Source organism: Schistocerca nitens, chromosome 6, assembly GCF_023898315.1.
Source record: "Schistocerca nitens isolate TAMUIC-IGC-003100 chromosome 6, iqSchNite1.1, whole genome shotgun sequence".
Classification (NCBI taxonomy): Eukaryota; Metazoa; Arthropoda; class Insecta; order Orthoptera; family Acrididae; genus Schistocerca; species Schistocerca nitens.
In genome coordinates this window covers 243,625,195-243,649,493 of record NC_064619.1, presented here as the reverse complement: position 1 = coordinate 243,649,493, position 24,299 = coordinate 243,625,195, and the positions used below count along the sequence as shown (strand labels likewise).

The following is a 24,299-nucleotide window of genomic DNA, read 5'->3' as shown; positions in this document are numbered from 1 at the left end:
CTCCCCTTGAATTTCGAGTCTCAAATTTCAGGTGCGGCTTAGATTCGGGAAAATTTTGTTTCCTTGATTTCGAGTCATTTTTCAGGTGCGGCTTAGATTCGAGTAAATACAGTAATGTACTGCACCTTGAATCTAACTCAAGTGAATAACAAACACAAACTTCGGACTGTGCCAAGACAAACATGGGCAGCTAGCCCTCACAGTCAGTGGCCATCTAACTAAGCCATCAGAATTACTCACTCATATGCTTCCTACCACGGCAGGAAGTAAGCAGCACAAGGTTCAAGCTTTCAGTATCTCACTGGACCACAATATAGATGACAGCTGAAAATTCATTCATTAGGAGAGGCCAATGTTTGTGGTGTTAAGATAGTCCAGCATGGAGTTTTAACCCATCACTTTACCTTATAACATTTTTAAATAGCTAGCTAAAGTGAGCGAGAATATTTCAGTCAAACAGTAAAACTATAATTTCATAATATTAAGAGACAAAGAACTTAAGTGAAATTACATGGGATCCCAAAAGAGTGCTTAATAGTCATTCATTCATCATATACATAATTAAATAAAAAATTACAATAATCTGGACTAACATAAGATCTGGACGGAAATGATGTATAACAGCACAGAAGGCCATGCCATTCCTCCAAGACGTTGTTAGATTGGTCACTTTCACTCCAGGATAATCTTGGGTTACCTCCTTGCACCATTCCAATAGGTCTTGGCCTGGAGTGGTTTCTGCGAGTTTTGGAGATTTTCGTTCACCCTGGGGGAAAAAAAAAAAGAATCTTGTTAATGTTTGGCACTAATACATGTACATCAGAAAAAAAGATTACACTGATGTGCCAGAAAAAACTAACATGCAATTTTTAAAATACATAGCTGAACTATCAAATAATAAAAGAAGGAAGTTTGAAGATATGGAGATGAACAAGGACAGAACTAATGGGTGTTTAGGCTGAGAGGAAAGAGTAGATAACATCGACTACTCACTCAAATTAATCCATTGATCATAAAATAATTGTTCTTCATTTATGTACACAATATAGAGCACGGCAAATAATAAAATATCACTACTGGATATTGGATGTTGTCGGTGTAGGTAGTGTCCCTATGGCCATTACTCTGACTGGTAGTTTCATGGATGTCATGTAAAACAAAACTTCAGAGTCAATTATTAGGCTGGAAGTAACAAACAAAGCTTATAGTTTAAGATACCACCAATGACAGGTTGATGTGTGTTCTCTCTCATGTTTCTCTATTCGCATAATACAAATAACATTTATTTATTACAGATGGGGCTGAAGTATATCATACTTGATGGTTTCAGACCAAAGGGCAGTCTTTACAACATAATTGTCACATATTAACACTTATGAAACAATGTAACATAAGAAGTGTAGTAAGATCAATAAGATCTAACAAATATATGATGGAGGCTGTGTAAATAACAGGAGATTGTTATCACAAGGATGTGAAAAGTGCTGTATGTAGTTGCAATTTCTTCCCAGCATAGCATAGAAGCTGACTAACAGAACAAAATACAGAAACTGATACTTCGGAAAAATGACAATTTTTCACTTATAATGATCAGTCCTTTTTCAGGCAATAATGTCTCTTTCTTATAAGAATGCAGACATACAGCAATATGGGACTGGGGGGTATTGGGGGGGGGGGGGTATTGGGGGGGGGGGGGGGGGAGTTCTAAGCAGGCTGCCCACCACAGATTCAAAGGTGGCTGAAGCATTACACAGTCCAAATGGCATAACTTTAAAGTCAGAGACTGACAGGAGTTATGAAAATCTTTTCCTAGTCAACATCAACCTCATTTTGGCAGTAGTCTGTCTTCATGTCCATAAATGAGAAATACTTAGCTCTTTTCAAGCGGTATAGGATGTAACACCAGACAGTGGATAAACATCTTTCCCTGTAATTTTATTCAGGCTATGGTAGTCGACAAAGAAGCACCATGTGCTGTCCTTCACAAAGGCCACAGGAGAGCACTGAGCACTTTCTGAAGGTTCAATGATATTAACTTGTGGCACCTTCTCCACTTCCTCCTGGGTTACCTGCTGTTCTGCTGGTGACACCCTATACACAAGTCATGGCTAATTGGTGAATGAGCCCTAGTTTTGATACAGTGTTTGGCATGAGCTGCTTGGACTGTCTCTTCTCCACTCCTGATTAGAAAGCACCTGAAAATTGTAGCAGAACAGCTATCACTCACCTATGCTGTTCATCTGTTAGTCCAGACCATATTGGCAATTCAATAGTGGCTTCCTCTCCTGCACTGCCTTTAGTGCTAATGGAGCACAATACTTTGCCGGTTAACACTAAGCTGCCTTTCTTGGACTTGTTTACTGTCCCTATGCACTTACCTTTGTGAATGAGTTGGGGTTGCTCGTGACTATGATCCAATAGTTCTCCTTTACTGACAACAATGCTTATGATTATCGCTGGCATGTAGGTTTCTTTGGTAAGCCTAGCAGCTTTTTGAAATCTACAAGAGCTTCACATATACTGAAGTAGGAAGCTCTGAAATATTTAGTGAGGCCTGGATGGTATATCAGAAAGACAGATTAGATGCCACAGGAGGAGCATTGTTCACTGCAGTTGACAAAAATATTGTTTGTACTGAGGCCTGACTGAGAAGTTATCTGGACACATTTAACAAGTCTAGGTGAATTCAAGTCAATATTAGGGTGTTGTCACCGGCCACCTGATCCTACCATCACAGTTTTATAATCGCACAAAGAAAATCTACCCACATCAGTGTAGGAACAGGATCATCATGCAATATAAATTGGAATTGACTAACTTAACAAGTGCAGGATGAGATGTATATGGACTCATTGCAAGTGATACAAATAGACTGTCTTGTTAAGTATTTTTGAACACTTTTCCAAAAATTGTCTTGAGCAACCAGTTAGACAGCCCACATGCAACATGAATATTTTAGACCATATAGCTTCAAACAAGCCTGACCTTATCAACAGTGTCAGTATAGAGACAGGGTTAGTGATCATGATATAACGACGATGCATACTAAAGTTAATAAATCCACCACGAATGTCAGGAGAGTATTTTGCTCGAAACAGCAGATAAGCAGTTGTTAGCATCCTACTTCAAAAATAAATAGACTTCACTTACTTCCCATATGACAAGCAGAGATGAATTACAGGAAAGTTTAAATAGATTGTACATTGTGCCCTGGAGAAGGATTTGCCAAGTAAGTGGACTAAAGATGGAAAAGACCTATGATGGTTTAGTCACAAAATACAGAAAATGCTGAGGAGGCAGACACACTTGCAATATCAACTGAAAACAGAACGTAAAAATCATTAAGAGCAAAAATTAGCAGAAATATGTACATCTGTAAAAAGATTGAAGTATAAGGCATACAAAAACTACCACAATCAAACCTTAGCAAAAGAACAAGTTTGTTTGTGTGGCCATCTTCTGCAGCAACCATATATATACTTGTTTTATAAATAAAACTGCCTTTTCCTGCTGTTAGATACTTTATTTATCTCATACGCGTTTCGCCTTCTCCTGTTCCAAGGCATCATCAGTGGGATCTATAACGATATAGTTTTGTTAGTTCTAGATTATTAAACAGTTCACTTCACAATTTTTTTTGGAAAAAAAAAATTAATTAATTACGATTTGCTGATCTGAGTTTCCTCACATCTGGTCTGGAGGTCGCACTATCACTTTTATCACTGCTATCTAATCACATCTTTGTGTTCTCGCCTTCCACACACTGTTCAACATGTTTCTCACTCTTTTTTTGTGGTGGACTATTGTTCTTTTGTCACTCGATACAACTATTTCATCGTACACTGTTTTTCACAATGTAGATATTGTGACTCCATTACGGGTTTCATCTTCTTTGGTATGTTTACCTATTTGTTGCCAACCTAACGAAGAATTTTTTTTTTTTTTTTTTTTTTTTTTTTGGAGGGCAGGGGGTGTACTAGCTGTTAGCGAGTGGTTGAAAACTTTGGTGACAGCTGAGGTGTTCATGGATGAGTGAGTGTAAAGATGTTGGGTTCTATTATTATTATTATTATTATTATTATTATTATATTGGACAGTATTATTATATTAATACTTTCTGCGAACGCTATTCTATTATTTTATCTATTAGTGTAAATAATGAATTGCTTGGCATGTGTACTTGGTCATTCAACAGTATTTTCCCCTCTGCTTTGGTTTTCTGTATGTGGTAATTAAAAATAAAACAAAAGCAGAAAGCTCCAAACCACAGACAACAACACAACAGAACCAAACACAAACACGAAGTCTCATAACAACTACACAGGATAATCAGAAAAAGATGAAAGAAAACACAAGATGGTACACAATGACATACAAACACAAACTCACCCATAAAATCACCAACATTTTCAAAAGACAGGGAATAAACATAGCATACACAACAGACAATTCTATACAAAAATACACCCCAAAACTGACAAAAAACAGAGACATATACCAGAAAGCAGGTATATATCAGCTACGGTGTAACACTTGTGAAGGTACATATATAGGTTAAACAGGAAGACCTTCTGATGTCAGATACAAAGAACACAAGACAGCCTGGAAACATGGGACAAACCACTCCACATTTGCAGAGCACCTAAGAGAAAATGACCACAAGCCAACCAATAGAGAAGATGACATGAAAATAATTAGAATCAACAATAAAAAACACCCCCTAACCATGCAGGAAAATTACCACATACAGAAAACCAAAGCAGGGAGAAAAATCCTGTTGAATGGCCAAGCACTCATGCCAAGCAATTCATTATCCACAAAAATAGATAAAATAATAGAATAATGTTTGCAAAAAGTATTAATATAATAATACTGTCCAATATAATAATAATAGCACTCATCATCTTTACACTCGCTCATTCATGAACCCCTCCACAGAATATTGAAACAAAAAGTCAAATCAGCTGTTACCAAAGTTTTCAACCACTTGCTAACAGCTAGTACACCTCCCACAAAAAAAAAAAAAAAAAACACCAACCTCGTCGGTGCTCTCTCTCTCTCTCTCTCTCTCTCTCTCTCTCTCTCACGCACGCGCACACACACACACACACACACACACACACACACACACACACACACACACACACACACACAGTATAAACATCATAAATAGAAGTTAGTCTCAAACATATACTTCATTAGGTTGGCAACAAATAGGTAAACATACCAAAGAAGATGAAACCTGTAATGGAGTCGCAATATTTACATTGTGAAAAACAGTGTATGACAGAATAGTTGTATCGAGTGACAAGAGAACAATAGTCCACCCCGCAAAAAAGAGCGAGAAACAAGGTGAACAGTGTGTGGAAGACAAGAACACAAAGATGTGATTATATGGCAGTGATAAAAGCGGTAGTGTGACCTCCAGACCATATGTGAGGAAACGCAGATCAGCAAATCAGCAAATCGTAAGTAATTACCTTTTTTACAAAAAACCGTGAAGTGAACTGTTTGACAATCTAAAATTAACAAAATTGTATCGTTATAGATCCCACTGATGATGCCTTAGAACAGGAGCAGGCGAAATGCGTATGGGGTAAATAAAGTAACCAGCAGCCGGAAAAGGCAGTTTTATTTACAAAACAAGTACTTAGCAAAAGATCTTGCTGAGAATCCGAGAAAATCTAGTCTTACATAAAATTGCTAAGCTGATCGAACATTTCTATCGAGTCACTCATTGACTAGTCTGGTGTGGCAGTTGAAGAGAGCAAAAGAAAAACTGATGTTTTAAATCTCGCATTTAAGAAATCATTCACATAAGAGGGACGTACCCACATACCACTGAGCATCACACACGCTCCAATATGGAATAGATAGGTATGGGCATCCGTGGTGTACAGAAGTAACTGAAAGAGCTGAAAACAGATAAGTCACCAGGACTGGATGGAATCCCAATTTGGTTTTAAGAAAGTACTCTCTGCAATGGCCCCTTACTAAGCTCACATTTGCTGCCTATCTTCCACCCAGTGCCAAGTGCTACATGACTAGAAAAAAGCTCAGGTGACTGCTGTATACAAGAAAAGTAAAAGAACATACCCATGGAATTACACACCAATATTATCATCATCAGTCTGCTGCAGAATTCTTGAACATATTCTCAATTCGAACATGAAAAATTTCCTTGAGACAGAAGAGCTTCTGTCCACAAATCAGCATGGATTTAGATAGCATCACTCGTGCAAAACTCCGCTTGCCCTTTGTTCACATGATAAATGATATCCTGAGAACCACTGGATGGAAGGCAATAGGCAAATTCCATATTCCAGGATTTCCAGAAAGCATTTGACAGGATGACCCACTGCAGTGTGTTAATGAAGGTATGAGCATATGGAGAACGTCCACAGATGCACAAGTGGCTCTAAGACTCCTTAAGTAATAGAACCCAGTACAATGATCTCAATGCCGAGTGTTCAGCAGAGATATGGGTATCATTTGGAGTGCTCCATGGCAGTATGCTAGGACCACTCTTATTCTCTATATACATAAATTAACTAATGACAGGGTGAGCAGCAATCTGCAGCTGTTTGCTGATGATGCCGTAGTATATGAGAAGGTATCATTGATGCACGACTGTAAGATACAAGACGAGTTAGACAAATTTTCTAGTTGGTGTGATTAACGGCAATTAGCTCAAAATGTAGAATAACTTAAGTTAATGTGGATGAGTAGGAAAAACAAAGCCATAATGTTCGGATACAGCATTAGTAGCGTACTGCTTGACATATGTCGTGTCAAATATCTGGGGCTTAACACTGCGTTTTTGGAAGAAGTTTTGCCAAGGAGACTGCATACAGAACACTAGTGCATACAGAACACTAGTGAAAACCATTCTTGAGTACTGTTAGAGTGTTTGAGATCCCCATCAGGTTGGGTTACAGGAAGACACTGAAGCAATTTGAGGCAAGTTGCTGGATTTGTTACTGGTAGGTTTGATAAACACATGAGTAGTACACACACACTTCATGAACTCCAGTGGGGTCTCTCGAGAGAAGATGAGGTTCTTTTTGTGAATACCACTGAGAAAATTGGGACAACTGGCATTTGAAGCTGATTGCAAGACAATTCTACTGCCGCCAATGCACATTTTGCACAAGGGCCATGAAAATATGAGGATTTAGGGCTCATACTGAGGCATAAAACAGTCATTTATCCCTTGCTCAATATGCGAGTGGAACAGGAAAGGAAATGGCTAGTACTGATATAAGGACCGAGCGAGGTGGCGCAGTGGTTAGCACACTGGACTCGCATTCGGGAGGACGACGGTTCAATCCCGTCTCCGGCCATCCTGATTTAGGTTTTCCATGATTTCCCTAAATCGTTTCAGGCAAATGCCAGGATGGTTCCTTTGAAAGGGCACGGCCGATTTCCTTCCCAATCCTTCCCTAACCCGAGCTTGTGCTCCGTCTCTAATGACCTCGTTGTCGACGGGACGTTAAACACTAACTACCACCACCACCAATATAAGGTACCCTCTATCACACACCATATGGTGGCTTGGGTAGTATGTATGGAGATGCAGATGTAAATCACCATTGACAACTGGGACTCATCTCATTGATGTGATAATGCCTTCAATGGCAAACAACCACCCATGGCAAAGTTTGTTATGCATGCTTGTTCGGATGGCTTCATCAATCTGGAAGCTCTGATCTTGCACAGCAAGTGCTTGTGATGCCTACATGAAGTCCCATCCAACATTAACATTATGACTACAGTCTGTCAAAATGATGAATTCGGGGGGCTGTGTTTTGTCATAGATAGTTATTCTCACAATACACGTTCCTATCAGACGGACATATTTATCATGTTCATTATATCTTCTCCAAATGTCTGTCATTCTATAGGGCATCGTACTAGGCAGAGGAGTGGTTGCGGCATAAATATGAGTTGGCCGTGTCCTTTCTTCTCGACGAATTTCACTGGTGGTGGAGAATGGGGCTACAGATTGATAAACCTCTTCTTTGACTATTCTGTTACATCTTGATGTATGAGGGTCGGCAGTTGTGGCTACCTTCTTTGTGCCCTTGGTCCAAAATTTGTGGCTGCCACATTGCTGTATCTCTCCTCTTATTACCTAGTTAATGAGAGAGATGAGCTAATAATCATCTTCCACAAGTGTCACATGGTACACATTCAGCAGTTGATCATACTTCTTTTGTCCGAATCTTTCCTGTTGCATTTCCTCAATTTTCTGGCACTGCATAATGAATTCCTCGTTGCTGTGACAGCATATACCAGAACAGTGTGGTACATGTCTTCTGTGATCCCTTTCGTGAAACTTGAGATTTTGTCAGCTTCTGTAATATTCAGCTTCATGATTTGGCACGAGACCAAAACATTCTTTATGTATTACTGAGTAGATCCCCATGGTATTTGGCAATGTTCTTCAGGTGTTCTTGCACTAAGTGTACTCGCTGCTGAATGTCGCCAAATGTTTTCTTTGGTTAGGCCTCAAATTTTCCCTAGTTGCTAACCTTCTCTTCACTCTTCTAAAAGCACTTCTAGGCTGTGCCGTAAAAGCAAAAGTACATACTTGCCGAACAACACATGATGTCATCCCACGTGTAACATTTGGCAATTCAGTTTAATCCTTACAGCTATTTCGTCGGACCCTGACCAACTTCTCCAGAAAACACTGAAGAATGTCTGATTTATAGTTGACACTACTGTTTTGAAATCAATCTACCTCCTGAATATACGGACCTTTGGAATGAACTACTGTTTGTATTCTGGTTTCTGCCTGTGAAGGAATTGGCTGTTAAGTTGCCTAATTGGAGCCGCAGCGAAGTAGATGTCCTGAAGTACTCGGCATCTCCACAAAACAATGTCGCACTGAAACCACAATCACGTCCAAATCTGAAGGCAGGTTCACCAGTGAAGTACATAGCACATTTATCACTGACACCAACATATCACCAGAACAGAAATGACCTCTTGGACAGAGAATGCAGTGATTTATACAGACATTGAACACTCCTCCTCCTCCTCCTCCTCCTCCTTCTTCTTCTCGTTCCTCCTCCAACATAATTAGATGTCTGACCCACATCAGTCTCCTCGTCTTCATCCTTTGACTAATATCAGCCTGCTGATACAGCTCCTTCAGTTCCTGGTTTTGAAGTACTCTCCACTCCTGTGTCTCTGGGTCTCTCTTGGGTCCAAAAATGTTCGTTAATATTTTCCTTTCAAAAACTAGTAATTTTTGTTCATCTGCTTTCCTGAATGTGAAGCTCTCTGACACATGTAGAGCTACTGGCAGAATTACACTCTGATATAGCCTAAGTTTGAAGCTTCTGGAAACAACTATACTGGATAACACATCTCTTAGTCCAAAATGAGCTTTATTCCCTGCTACTATCCTCGCTTTAAATTCAATTTCCATTTTTTCTGTTCATTGATGATGCTTCCCAAATATATGAAGGTGACTACTCTTTTAAATGTGAGATGATCAACTGTCAGTGGGCTACCATTATTGGGTGCCTTGCTCCTGACCATGTACTCTGTTTTCTTCTCATTAATTTCTAATCCTGCTTTCCTTGCAATGTTTCTGTAGGAACTTGAATACTCCAGAATATATTAATGTTATTGACATGAGGTATTTCAAGAACCTTCCAGAAATGATAAATACTAAACATATAACTTCTGTTGGTTGTTTCTTAATTAAGTGAGTATTACACGACAATCCACCGCAATCGGTACTGGTCTAACGCAACAGCCATCTAGCTGTAGACCGGGTGAAACTTCAAAAATTAGCAGACACATTATCCACGTGCCAGAATAGACAGCAGTTCTAAACTGCCGTCAATCTGCGCATGCACACCAGGTAGCAATAACTCGCGCCATGTGCAGAAGGGGCTACCTCAGTGCTTTCTGCTTGTTATTTTGCTTATTGTTCGGTGGCTAGTACTAACTTCAGTTTTCATGTTGGGGATTTTTTGCATTTTTTTTAGTAAGTAGGTTTACATAAATACAGAAAAAAGACATGTTTTCTTTTTGCCAGTAGACTTTCCTTTATACCAGCTATTTGTGAAAGCATTTTTTTTTTTTTTTGATTACTTCGTATTATAAAAATGAAATGGAGCAAAGAGGTGTTGAGCATCTTAAATCAGGCATACAGCGAGGAAAGGTGTCTATATGACCCACAATATCATAATACGGTATTCTGGCAATCGTTTCTTTTTGAGTGATATGCGTGTAACATTATATGGTGATTTTCGATTTGTATTTTAATGCCTTAGCTTACAAAAGTTTATGTTTGATTTGATTGCGTCTCTTGCTTTATTTCAGCATGTCAGAAAAGAGAAACTGGTAGCGATGGCGAGAAAGTCCATGCAGTTTCGCCCAGTGCGACAGACGATGACTGCAAAACTCTGAGTAGCACAATGCACATTGCATTCCATTTTCCAAACTTGGAAAAATAACACAAGTGCACCTTTAAGTATTGGCGCTTTGAAGTGTTGCAAATTGCAGTGCATATACCCACAACAACTTTTAAAATGGTGGGCTGAGCTATTCTGTGGCTAAAAGCCAGACTCTAAAAGATTCCCCAGCTGCCAAGAAACAACGTTACAACCAGCCTGCAACACAACAGGGCATGTACTGTTATTTTATCAGTGATCTAAGTTGGTATGATCACAAAACATACGAACATATGATTTAATTATTACTTTTGAGAAGCTGAGACAGTCTGCCTCGTGACTGTGTCACATTTGCTAATTCCACCTTCTATCATAGACAGCAGCTTCTTGAAACAGGCCATGCCCATCCTCACGAAGTTCCGAAATTCTTGCAGATCTTCAAGCCTCAGTTCTTTCATAAGCAATACAATCCCCTGCCTTTGTTCCTTCTTTACAGCCAGGGTCGAACTCATCATCATCATCATCATCATCATCATCATCTTCATCATCTTGCTTTTCGTTTTTGTCGTCGTTCTGCCCTAATCTGAAGATTTACTGTCACTGCAGGGAAAAAGCTCCAAAAACAAGTGAGTCCACCACGTGCAAAATGTAAATATAAATATACATATGCCTGTGTAACCAAGTGTCATAATATAAAACTAACTGTTGAGTCTAATTCAGAACAGTAATAACCTACATAATAGAATAAAAATTACTTAATAAATAATGATAAAAAAAACACTTTCTTATTAAATAGGAACCTGGAGCTCACATAAATAATTACAATAAATGACATTCCAATATGTCACATGGTCCCCCTTGTGTTTCGCATGGTAGAACAAACGACTTTACAAGAGATCAGACGGTTCTATTTGTGTTTCACACGTTATTACCATCTACTGCGCATGTGTGCCAGGTATATCTCACGTGGGTGCTGCGATTGGTCTCTGTGAACCAGCCTGTAGTTCCAGATATGCATGCTTGGGGTGCTGTGCTTGGTGTGATGGTGAATAGTTGTACAGTTTATGTGCATCATTGCCTTTGGCAACCCACAGCACGCCAGCCAGCATAGCAATATGCTCAAATCATTAACAAATATTGCTGCTTTAGATACACAAAATGAGCTACTAACAATGTTAATGGATAAATCAAGAACAGAAGTAGTCCAAGTACTGGTTTTTTAAGTGTCATGTTTTGAGTCCCCATTTCAAAGACAGTTTATTAACATTGCACTCCTCACCACATAAGCACTGCTGAAAAACAATTATAAGAGGGTGTGCTGAAAAGTAATGCCTCCAAATTTTTATTGTGTTCTCTTGGTTGAGGTATTACAGGTCATGCATATTATTCTGTCCACTTTCCCACTTCAAAAACGCAAGCTGCAACCCTCTGCCAATAGTGGACTCCAAATTATAGTAGGCAACATGGAAGTAATGTAACTATGTTGGTGTGTCACAAACAGGGTGCTGTAATCAAGTTTCAAATTCAAAGAGTTCGTCCACATATGGAGCACCCTCTCCTTCAGTAGTATAATGTCAGACCGCACATGAGTGCTGTGACATCTGCATTTCTGTCTCATTAGACAATGAAGGGTGAAAAAATATTTGTCTCTTTATTTCCAACTGTGTGACAATTTCCGAGTGTGTCTTAGGCAGAAACCTAAGAGGGCAACTCACATTTCTGCGAGTAAAATGAGCAGCAATAAAATTCATTCTGTTCCTTGTCACAAGTCCTTCACTATTTTTTTCTGAACGTGTGGTGATTTCCTAGTGTGTGGTCAGGCAGGGACCTAAGAGGACAGCTTAAATTGCTGGAAGTGAAATGATGAGCAATAAAATTCATATTCTTCCTTGTCACAAATATTTCGCACATTGCACAACCACATAACATATTAACTCAAAGAGTTCTTGCTACAAACGAGATTCTCCTGTCACCAATGCATCCGTAAACATCAACTTGATGCTATAGCGATCGACAAATCGATAGCCTCATTCCTGGTTGCCTTCGCAGTGCCACCACGTCATGATTAAGTCAGTTACTGCAAAAAGTAGTGTGAAACGTACTCAATCCATCATCATTGCATGGTGAAACTAAACACTGGAAGTTGTGTTGGCAATGCTAATCGAGGGTACTTCATTATTTCTTCTCTCACCTTGACCCCCTCTACACAATGGCCCTTAACTCCACCACTACCCATGGTGATGTGGCTAGGGCCTCTCGTCGGGTAGACCGTTTGCCGGGTGCAAGTCTTTCAATTTGACGCCACTTTGGTGACTTGTGCGTGCTACCCATGGTGCGAACTGTGGGTCTTTTGTGCCACTTATAACTTGTCCAGTCACATCAAATGTCAATAGGAAGAAAACAGGATGAAGTGAAGAGAGAAGTCAAGTAGGAACACAGAATTGAGTAAAACTTACTACGAAGAAATGTAAAATTAATTTTTAGTATAGATCTTATGGGTTTTTCACAGGGGCCACGAATTTATGGCATAGAATTGCGAAAAATGTAAAATCTGAGAATGCAAAATTGAAGTTTCATTGTAACATAGTAACACAGAGTTCATTGCGGAAATTTGTTGTTTCCTTGCAATTGACAAGCAATTTATGTTCTATTGTGCGAGTAAACTGCTGCCATCATTGTCATAAATCTTTTAGTATTCCAGCAGAAAATTTATAATCTTTACCGTCAGTGGTCTTCGCATACAGAGAAAAGTCTAGAAAAATGTAACCCTTAAGTAAGTGCCACGATTAACGATATGAAGAGGTTAGTATTAGTTGTAACAGGTTATTAGTATACTTTACAGAAGTGAAGTAGCCTGTAATGATTGCATCAACATGTTAATGTGTGAGGAACATTTAATAAGTGATGCAATATCTTTTACCTGAGCCAATTTCAGTTGAAAAAAATGAGAAAATTGTTGTGGGACATCGTGAAATATTCCCGCTTCAGCACCTATAGTTTCATGAAGTTTCGATAGGTGGCAGCACTCTACATAACTGTCAAAATGACATCTGTAATGGGGGTATGTTCCAAACAGAGCCGACATTGAGTTTCTTTCGCACAAAACCAGGTATTCACAGATATTTGTAGGCACTTGCAGAATGTCTATACAGACAGAGCACTGTATGTGAGTGAATGGATTTCATTATTTCATTTGTGAATGGAAAATTTTTTAAGTTCATTTTGACAAACACTTTATTGATGAGATCATGGACGATTCTCTCAGCAGAGTACCCTTTATGTAAATGAAACATGAAGGATAGTAATAAATTTCTCTGAAATATTACCCTGCATTATATAATTTGGTGCAGCCTCGGAAATGATTTTGGTGAAACTGGAAGAAGGTATGTGTAATTTGAGGCTAATTCTTTGTCTAACTGTGGCAGGTTATTCAGATAGCAGTATTCACTATGGCCAATGGCCTTGCCACAGTGGCAACACCTGTTCCCAACAGATCACCGAAGTTAAGCGCTTCAGGGCTGGGCTAGCAGTTGGATGGGTGACCGTCCAGTCTGCTGAGCGATATCGGCAAGCAGGGTGCACTCAGCCCGTGTGAGCCAAACTGAGAAGCTACTTGACTGAGAAGTAGCGGTTCTGGTCACGAAAACTGACAATGGCCAGGAGAGCAGTGTACCGACCACATAGCCCTCCGTATCCACTGCACTGAGAGGATGACACAGGGGCCAGTCGGTTCTGTTGGGCCTTCCAAGGCCTGTTCGGATAGAGTATTCATTATGTTCTACAATTTATTATTTGACTCTGATTTTACTATTTCTACAATTATACAATACTAACTTCAGTCTTTCAAGATGGATTTCTTAATTTCAATTACTTCTATGAGATAATCAGTTTCAATTACTTCTACGAGATGTACAGCCGAGTTATACTGGAGCAAAAGAAAACTCCTCAGTGACTTGAACAGTTCAGCATGTCACGTGCTCATCATAACTTCAGACATTTCATTGGCTGGCTGAGAAACAGTCTTGCTTAAGAAAGGGAAGTATTTATTGCTGTCACTGCATCTTATCTTAGTCAGATCATCAGGGCCAAAAAGCATGGTGCACTCCAACTCTGCAACTGGTATTTCAGTTGGTGCCATGGTCAAGAGGATCACAAGTAAAGCCACAAGCAGTGTAATTCCATGGTTAACAGCATGAATGTGGTACTGGTTATAGTTATCAAACTCTGACCACACTAGTGAACAGATCAGCTACAGTACAGCAGCATACACTCAAATTATTTGCTGAACAACAATGTAAAACCAGTCTATCATGAATTGTCCTTTCTTGTGTGGTACAGAAGATATCATCTCCATGACTATGTCTGCTAATTTCTAATTGAAGAGATAAGAGGAGGAGGAGATTAGTGTTTAACGTCCCGTCGACAACGAGGTCATTAGAGACGGAGCGCAAGCTCGGGTGAGGGAAGGATGGAGAAGGAAATCGGCCGTGCCCTTTCAAAGGAACCATCCCGGCATTTGCCTGAAGTGATTTAGGGAAATCACGGAAAACCTAAATCAGGATGGCCGGAGACGGGATTGAACCGTCGTCCTCCCGCATGCGAGTCCAGTGTGCTAACCACTGCGCCACCTCGCTCGGTGAAGAGATAAGAGCATGAGATCAAGTACGAGGTGCATTCAAGTTCTAAGGCCTCCGATTTTTTTTTCTCCGGACTGGAAAGAGATAGAAACATGCACATTGTTTTAAAATGAGGCCGTGTTCATTGTCAATACGTACCAGAGATGGCAGCACCGTACGGCAGATGGAATTTTACCGCCAGCGGCGAGAGTGACAACTGTTTTAAATACTTAAAATGGCGACGTTTTCCTTACTTTAACAGCGTGCAATCATTCGTTTTCTGAATTTGCGTGGTGTGAAACCAATTGAAATCCATCGACAGTTGAAGGAGACATGTGGTGATGGAGTTATGGATGTGTCAAAAGTGTGTTCGTGGGTGCGACAGTTTAATGAAGGCAGAACATCGTGTGACAACAAACCGAAACAACCTCGGGCTCGCACAAGCCAGTCTGATGACATGATCGAGAAAGTGGAGAGAATTGTTTTGGGGGATCACCGAATGACTGTTTAACAGATCGCCTCCAGAGTTGGCATTTCTGTGGGTTCTGTGCACACAATCCTGCACGACGACCTGAAAATGCGAAAAGTGTCATCCAAGTGGGTGCCACGAATGCTGACGGACGACCACACGGCTGCCCGTGTGGCATGTTGCCAAGCAATGCTGACGCACAACGACAGCATGAACGGGACTTTCTTTTCGTCGGTTGTGACAATGGATGAGACGTGGATGCCATTTTTCAATCCAGAAACAAAGCGCCAGTCAGCTCAATGGAAGCACACAGATTCACCGCCACCAAAAAAATTTCGGGTAACCGCCAGTGCTGAAAAAATGATGGTGTCCATTTTCTGGGACAGCGAGGGCATAATCCTTACCCATTGCGTTCCAAAGGGCACTACGGTAACAGGTGCATCCTACGAAAATGTTTTGAAGAACAAATTCCTTCGTGCACTGCAACAAAAACATCCGGGAAGGGCTGCGCGTGTGCTGTTTCACCAAGACAATGCATCCGCACATCGAGCTAACGTTACGCAACAGTTTCTTCGTGATAACAACTTTGAAGTGATTCCTCATGCTCCCTACTCACCTGACCTGGCTCCTAGTGACGTTTGGCTTTTTCCAACAATGAAAGACACTCTCCATGGCCGCACATTCACCAGCCGTGCTGCTATTGCCTCAGCGATTTTCCAGTGGTCAAAACAGACTCCTAAAGAAGCCTTAGCCGCTGCCATGGAATCATGGCGTCAGCGTTGTGAAAAATGTGGATGTCTGCAGGGCGATTACGTCGAGAAGTAATGCCAGTTTCATCGATTTCGGGTGAGTAGTTAATTACAAAAAAAATCGGAGGCCTTAGAACTTGAATGCACCTCGTACATCATCAGTGGCCACACAGAATATGGAATATTGAACCGCAATACATAGTCATAAGTGCCAATATAGTGGTGAAAGTGTATCACAAAGAACACAAGGTAACAGATTTTTCTAGCACAAAGTACGCTGTTCAGGTATATATGTGGAATGTTGAAGTGAGATATAACTGAATCCCTTGTACATCTCTCAAAGCCCCATGCATACAAACTATACTTTTACCTTCTGGGGTATCATATATGGGCACATAGTTTTCCTCTTAGAACTACAGTACTTTGTGTTCAGCAATACACTGGATCATTCCATCGTTTCTGCAGAATGTTGACTTCACAATGAACAAGAAGCTGCTTGCCTAATCCAGTAGCTAATGTACTCTACTTTCTATTGAGCAGATGTGAGATTCTACTAAAAGATACAGACTTGACTTTAGCACTTTACCCACTCTGACAAAGGGCTTTGAAAGCTAAGTTCCTCAATGTGTGTGCCTCCTCCTGGAGGTCTCTTCGATTTGTAAATAGTTATCTACCCTCTTACAGACACTTACAGTCCATCCTGATTTTCTTCCCCCCACAATATATACAGTAATTATTATCGTGTTTATGATATTTTCTTATGTGCGAGTGTTGCAAGAATTTATAAACTGTAAAATCTCCATGGTGTGTAATTCATACACAATACTATAGAATATACAACCAAACAATAAAATTAAAATAAAAGATTGTTGCAAACACATCAATGACTGAAAACAATGACCTTCAAAATTCAAGTGTTGATGCAATTAACATACTACAAAAAGTGTTACACAAACAGATTTGCGAAATTAAGAAGAAAGCTGTACAAACTAAAGAAAACCTTATATCGAAGCATAAATTCCAGCATAAGGAAAGACAACCACTCATATTCTGCAGATGAGTAAGTGATAAACAAATACATGTAAATTTCTGGGATGATATTTGTGTTCATCAAGATATGCACAGAAAGAAAGGCATAGTAACTTTAAGAGGAACAAAAGAAAATAATGTTACTGAAAAAGTAGAAAAATGGGAAAAATTCAAAATGGGCAAGCTATATTAATACACAGCATTTACCACAAATATTGCAGAAAAAACAACAGCATTTTGGTTTTGTATATATATGAGGGTGACCCTTAAGCCAGCCTATTGATGGTGATTAGTTTTTCTTTTTCTTCTATATCTCAAACACTTTCAACCAAAAGGGCTTCCAGATTTAGTAATGGTGCATTTTCACTTCTATTCCTGATCTGAATTTAACGTTGTTCATTTTGAACTGCTTTTCTTCATACTTTTACTGCCTTCATTGGTTCTTAGACATGCTAATTATACAGCATTGGTGGCCATTATTGAATTTCCGGGTTAGCATGCATGCCACTTCTAACTTATCATTCCACCTCACACTTGTACTTCTTAAACAAAGACAGTGGTCAGGTGTATGAGAGTTTTTAGCAGTCTACAATGTAGGAAAAGATAGCTAGCTACTTACCATAAAGATGACACACTAAGCTGCAGACAGTTGTATGTAAAAGAAACTTACACATACAACTTTGGCCACAGCCTTCATCATAAAAAGAGAAAGACACCACTTATTCACTCAAGCAAGCACACTTCACACACACGCGCGCACATACACGCGCGCGCGCGCGCGCCCACACACACACACACACACACACACACACACACACACACACACACACACACACACACAACCACCAATTTCGGCAGCTCAGGCCAGAATGTAGTCTTTTTGTTGTGCCTGTCTGTGACTCAAAATTTCCACTGAGTAGCAATCAATCCTTTTCATAATATTGTCATAATTCCGTCCTGGATTTTCCATTGTTTAACTTATTTCAAAGGTATTATATAATCCAGCATATTTTATTGGTTTGTGGTAATCTTTTCATCTCTGTATCTACTACATGCAAAATCCCGAATAATGTGTCTGACATTTTAATCTTTATCAGCTCCTATCTTTTTTTGCCCCTGCTTGTTTTTTCCAGTGCCAAGTTAGTTTGTGGGTACCTACACTTATCTCCTGCAAAATATTCTTTCCTCTGACAAAGGTTCTCCATAGAGTTCTTTCCTCCTCAAATCTTTCTGATGTGTCTCTAGCATCTACTTTATCTACCCATTTTATTTTCATAGTACCAAAAGTAGCAGCGATGGCAGACACAGTATTACATTTTAAATGCGTCCAAGTTTATTCACATTCAGTACTACCTTGGTCAAAGTTTTATTTCCATATAATAGTTGGTTTGATATATGCAATCTGAAGAGTTTTTTTTTTTTTTTTTTTTTTTTTTTCCAAGTCAATATCCGATGCCAAAAGTCTTGTCACAAAAAGCTTTCCTCACTAGTACACATCTACTTCTGACAGCTCCATTGGCTGTGGTGTCTCGAGTAATTTGGAATTCCAGATATCAAAATTCCTCCACTAATTGTATTAGGTCTTCTCCAATTTTCAAGTATAGCAAATCTTTATTCTCTTTGTTACAATGTTCCCACCCTTTCACCTATGTTTTATTTACTCTTAATTCACATTGTGTATTAGGTAACCTATCTTCTCCACTCAATATTTTTACTATATCATTACATTTTTACCAAATAGACTTTGTTGTTTGAGAATATTAGCATTGGTATCTGTTCACTCACATTTCTATGTATGCTGATTAATTTACTTTCCTTGACTTCATTGTGTCTTTGACAGTTCAACAGTAGCAATGATAAGCTTTCCCTTACATCCCTTTTTTTATTGCTGCAAGTTTTGCATTCATACATTCTCATTGCTATCTCTTCCTAAATGACAAACATTTTACTGGTTGTGTTACTATAGGAAAACCTAGTATATGTATACAAAAATATGATAGTATTTTTATCTGTAGGGTGACATTGTAGATACCTTTCAATTGTAAAATATGCATAACTGGGTTTACTGGTTATCTTATCTACTTGCTGATTTTATTTTAGTATTCTAGCCATGGGCACTGAAATTTTACACAATATTCCATTTAATTAGAGACAACCAATGTCTATTTTTTGTATCTCTAGCTTATTGTAATTTGTTTCAAATGACACAATCTGTGTTTCTCTAAGACTGCAGCTTACACTTTGTTGCTGTTGATCAATTGTTTATTCCGTTATGGTTTTGGTTATCTGGCTATACTAAGTTATGATCCACGATTAATAAGCAAGTGCCAAAAGCAAATATTATCCTTTTGGACATGCCATTACAGTCTCCAGAGGGTCAGTCATATATGTGAAGAGAGTGAGTATATCCCTTGTGAGAGTCCTTATTTTATCCCACATTCCAATATTTTGGTTCTTGTGATGCAACCTGTGGAAGTGGCCCTATACTTTGTATTTTGATAGTACAGCAAAATCCAAAATATTTGAAGAACTTGTGTTTCATGGACCCAAAACTTAATCACAAAAATATTCCATTGTGCTACACAATCGATGTGGCTTTCAACAAGGGAAAAACATCATAAATGCAGTAAACAGTTTTGTTTGGAAAAAAAGCACATAATTAGATAAGAGTGATCTCACAAAGACACTTGATTCTGTAAACCATTGCTTGCTTTTTCACAAACTTGACGAGTGCAACATTAGGGGCAGTGCCCTAAAATGGCTTAAATCCTACTCATCAAAAAGAAAGAAATGAGTTAGCTTTATTGTAATGGGGCTTTTTTTATGTGGAAAATAATATTTCAGGGTTTCCCATAAGGCTCCATAGCAGGCCCAGTACAATTTCCGTTCTCTGTTACTGATTCACAATTACATATCAGCTCCCATTAGTTTTTCTCACAGATGACAGTTCTGTGTTAGTTACAAATCATACAAATCAGGATGCAGAAAAATTCCCAAATATTTGACCGCTACACTCAGTACCTTACAAGCTTTATTTCAGTTAAATGGGCTGGACATTAGTGAATCTAAGACTCTCCTGATAAAATTCAAAACTAAACAGGCAAAACTCACTTAAAATAGTGCAGATACGTAAGATATAGAAAAAAATCATTTGGAAAATGTCACTGTAAAAGATGAAGCACGTGTCACCCCTTATTTAGAAAACTTACCCTCCCATCCCTATATATTTATGAAATTATTATCTTTTTGTATCCCAAATAGGAATTCTTTTGAGGGAAACTATTTTGTTCATACATGTGATACAAGAAACAAAGAAAGAGTCTAAACATGAAAGCTTTCGGGCAGAAGGGCTTCTTCTGAAATAGACAACATACATACATACATTCACACAAATGCAGCTCGCACACACGACTACTGTCTCTGGCTGCAGAGACCTTCTGACCAAAAGCTTACATGTTTAGTACTCTTTTTGTTGTGCCTGGCTACAAATCAACATCTCCACTATATGGTGAGTAGCAACCTATCCTTTTCCAAACACTGTCATTACTCCATCCTGGATTTTCCATTATTTAAAGAAACAAAGAAAATTGTATGCTTCCCACCACCACCTAAAACTTCATACCCAGGCACCTCAATATATGAAAACTAAAGTTTATACTAAATAAAAAGGGAACAAGTTAATGCACTTGAATTTATGTCCACTGAAAAGAAAGCTACATGAGGGCGCTGATACTGAAATGCTATTACTCAGTGCATGAATTCATCCAGGATGAACCAGTAATTTGAGCTGGATGCAACTTACGAAAATAGAAAAAAATGTCACAACCCATTTGTTTGTTTGTTTGTTTGTGTGTGTGTGTGTGTGTGTGTGTGTGTGTACCTTTTACTAGAGAGAACAAGATCTCAATAGCTAGTCTAAATGCTACTTCCTGTTGTGTGTTCTGTGCATCACATGTAAGTCAGCAATAGGCGAATGGTTGCCATTCCTTTATATTATGTGTTACTCCATCTGGGAATTTCCACTGTTGTTATACAATTCACAATTTCATAGAGAAACAAGACATTAATGTCTTAATGCTATAGTCTGCCACGTAGATTTTTACTGAGCACACAGTCCAAAACATTTATCTCCAATTTTTTACTTATAAACTCTTATTAATGGTACATCAAGCATTTGAGGATTGTAATGAATATATAACTCTGAGAACAAACAACAACAGCATATTTTTGATGTGCCACCTAGCAACAAGTAGTTTTCACTTTCTTCTGTTTATTATGTTAAACACGTGTATGACAGCATACTCTAATCTCCAAAAAGAAACAATGCCACCCTCATACAAATATAGTTTCTTATGTATCAATCAACTATGAACCATTTTTAAGAGTTGAACAAAATGCACAAATGGTAAATGTGTGAATGATTACCTGCTCAAAATTCAGAGGCTGCAAATTCAAGCTCAACTTTCTTTTGGGAGTACTCTCCTTTTCTCTGCAATGTAAGAAATTGTGGATCAGACAAGTAAGAAAACAAGAAATGACTGTACTCAACAAAATCAACAACATGAGCTTTAAAAAAAATAAGAGCTTAAAAAAACAGGTAAACAACCTTTATTGATGCATACTAGATGCTAGTTCAGCAGTATTTACCTTCAGGAGACGAAATTCCAGTACAGTTGACACATGTTCTGAAGTAATAAAATATGTAGTCTTTGAAGAAGTAATATATAATTGAATTTTTGTTGATTTTTTCTTACTTGGCCAATTAGTATGCTTGACTCTCAGCACATCTGTTGTTGGCACAGTAATGGCAAATTTTAAATTCTTTATGGTGAAAACTATGTTATACCAATACTGAGTAAGACAAACACAGGAAAGAATAGCTGGAAATTCTGCATAATTGGATCATCACACTTATTGTATACAATACTGTATAAATGCAAAAGTGTGTGCAGTGATGGCACATTAGTATTTTTGTGACATATTACTCAGTGTTCGAAAGCAGTTTTCAAGTCAAAGCTTCAGTTCATGAAAGTGAACAGTGTTTCACAACACAACCTTTTTACCAAAGAAGAAATTGTTTCTCACTGGAAAGTACCATATGAAACTGTGGATTCATTCCTGAGAGTGACTGACTACCATAACAAAATTATAATATAATATATATATCCCCATAACATCACTCACTAAAACTAAGAAATTTTGTAGTATATTGGCTGCTTTATTTTAACCAACTGGCTGTTATTTATTGTGATGAAATGTTTTCATTACTCTGCACTTTGTTGGTGTCTGCTGAAGATTTTAGAATATTCATTTAACTGTAGGTTCTCATGTAAATGAAAAACAGATAACGTGAAAACACGAGAAGATTCAGTTAATTTACTTACACAGCAGAAGAATTAATTCTCTACATGGACACTTTGGAAGAGTTGTGAGTAGATGCAAGACTAGAGAACTAATCTGCGAGACTCTCACAGACACAACACCTCAAGTGAAGTTTCTTGGTGAAATATCCAAGCATTTTGAAGTAGGTACAGGAGTTCAACAAGGAAATGGCCTCTTTCTGTTACTGTTTAATATTGTATTAGACAAAATCTTTTGCTGGCAGTCTATCTTCACAAAGAAATCAAGTATGCCATAGAGAAATTACACGATATAGCATCCCAGGCCTTCAAATGTTATATGAGGAGACTCATTTGATGGAAAATTTACATCAAAATAGCAGATAATTTCTACTACAAGTGAAATATAGGACAATTTTAAGTGTGTCTTCTTTTAAATATCTCACAGAAATCATAGTACCATGTGGACTAGACAGTAAAGCCAATTTAGAAAGTGTGTACAGAACAACACAGAATCACTACAACAAATGAGTGATATCCCATTATGGGAAATGTCAGTATTACAAGACAATTGTTTTATGTGGCACATTAAATGATTTAGAAATTACATTAAAATTGATGAAATTGGACAGTAAGAGTGAAAAATGCACAGAAAAATATATGGTCCCATCAGTATAAATGACATATGGATTAAAAGCCTGTGCACAGCAACAGAAACAGACAAGAGGAAAAAGACACTTTAGGTTCTATGGCCACATCTATAGAATGGATGACACAAGGGTAATTATAAACTACTTAATATAGGATGTAAAGAAATTAAGTATCAATTTTGTAGAAAATGGTGGTGTAAGGGTAAGACATATAATTATGCTAGTACGCTGCAGGTGCACTGCAAATGTAAAATTTTTAGTTGTTCCTGTAAACTCAGAATTGGCTTCATGGCACCACTAAATATGTGTTCTGTTGTTATAGGTATTTGAACATCATGATGTTAACTGTGCAGGAGGGTAGATATCCACTGTGATGGAGTGCCAGAGGTTGTAATACATCTACATCTACATTTATACTCCGCAAGCCACCCAACGGTGTGTTGCGGAGGGCACTTTACGTGCCACTGTCATTACCTCCCTTTCCTGTTCCAGTCGCGTATGGTTCGCGGGAAGAACGACTGTCTGAAAGCCTCCGTGCGCGCTCTAATCTCTCTAATTTTACATTCGTGATCTCCTCGGGAGGTATAAGTAGGGGGAAGCAATATATTCGATACCTCATCCAGAAACGCACCCTCTCGAAACCTGGCGAGCAAGCTACACCGCGATGCAGAGCGCCTCTCTTGCAGAGTCTGCCACTTGAGTTTATTAAACATCTCCGTAACGCTATCACGGTTACCAAATAACCCTGTGACGAAACGCGCCACTCTTCTCTGGATCTTCTCTATCTCCTCCGTCAAGCCGATCTGGTACGGATCCCACACTGATGAGCAATACTCAAGTATAGGTCGAATGAGTGTTTTGTAAGCCACCTCCTTTGTTGATGGACTACATTTTCTAAGCACTCTCCCAATGAATCTCAACCTGGTACCCGCCTTACCAACAATTAATTTTATATGATCATTCCACTTCAAATCGTTCCGCACGCATACTCCCAGATATTTTACAGAAGTAACTGCTTCCAGTGTTTGTTCC

At 38.7% G+C, this 24,299-nt stretch overlaps 1 protein-coding gene across 3 annotated transcripts in view; it reads right to left on the bottom strand.

Annotated features, from left to right (window-relative positions):
* Positions 1 to 24,299, bottom strand: part of LOC126263010 (EH domain-binding protein 1) — a 206,933-nt gene that overhangs the window by 124,499 nt on the left and 58,135 nt on the right. For all 3 annotated transcript variants that reach the window (XM_049959974.1, XM_049959975.1, XM_049959976.1), the window contains exons 7-8: positions 21,704 to 21,767; positions 594 to 766 (exon numbers count right to left, since the gene is read on the bottom strand). In XM_049959974.1, the coding sequence (XP_049815931.1) occupies positions 594 to 766; positions 21,704 to 21,767 (237 nt within the window). The remainder of the gene's footprint in view (positions 1 to 593; positions 767 to 21,703; positions 21,768 to 24,299) is intronic.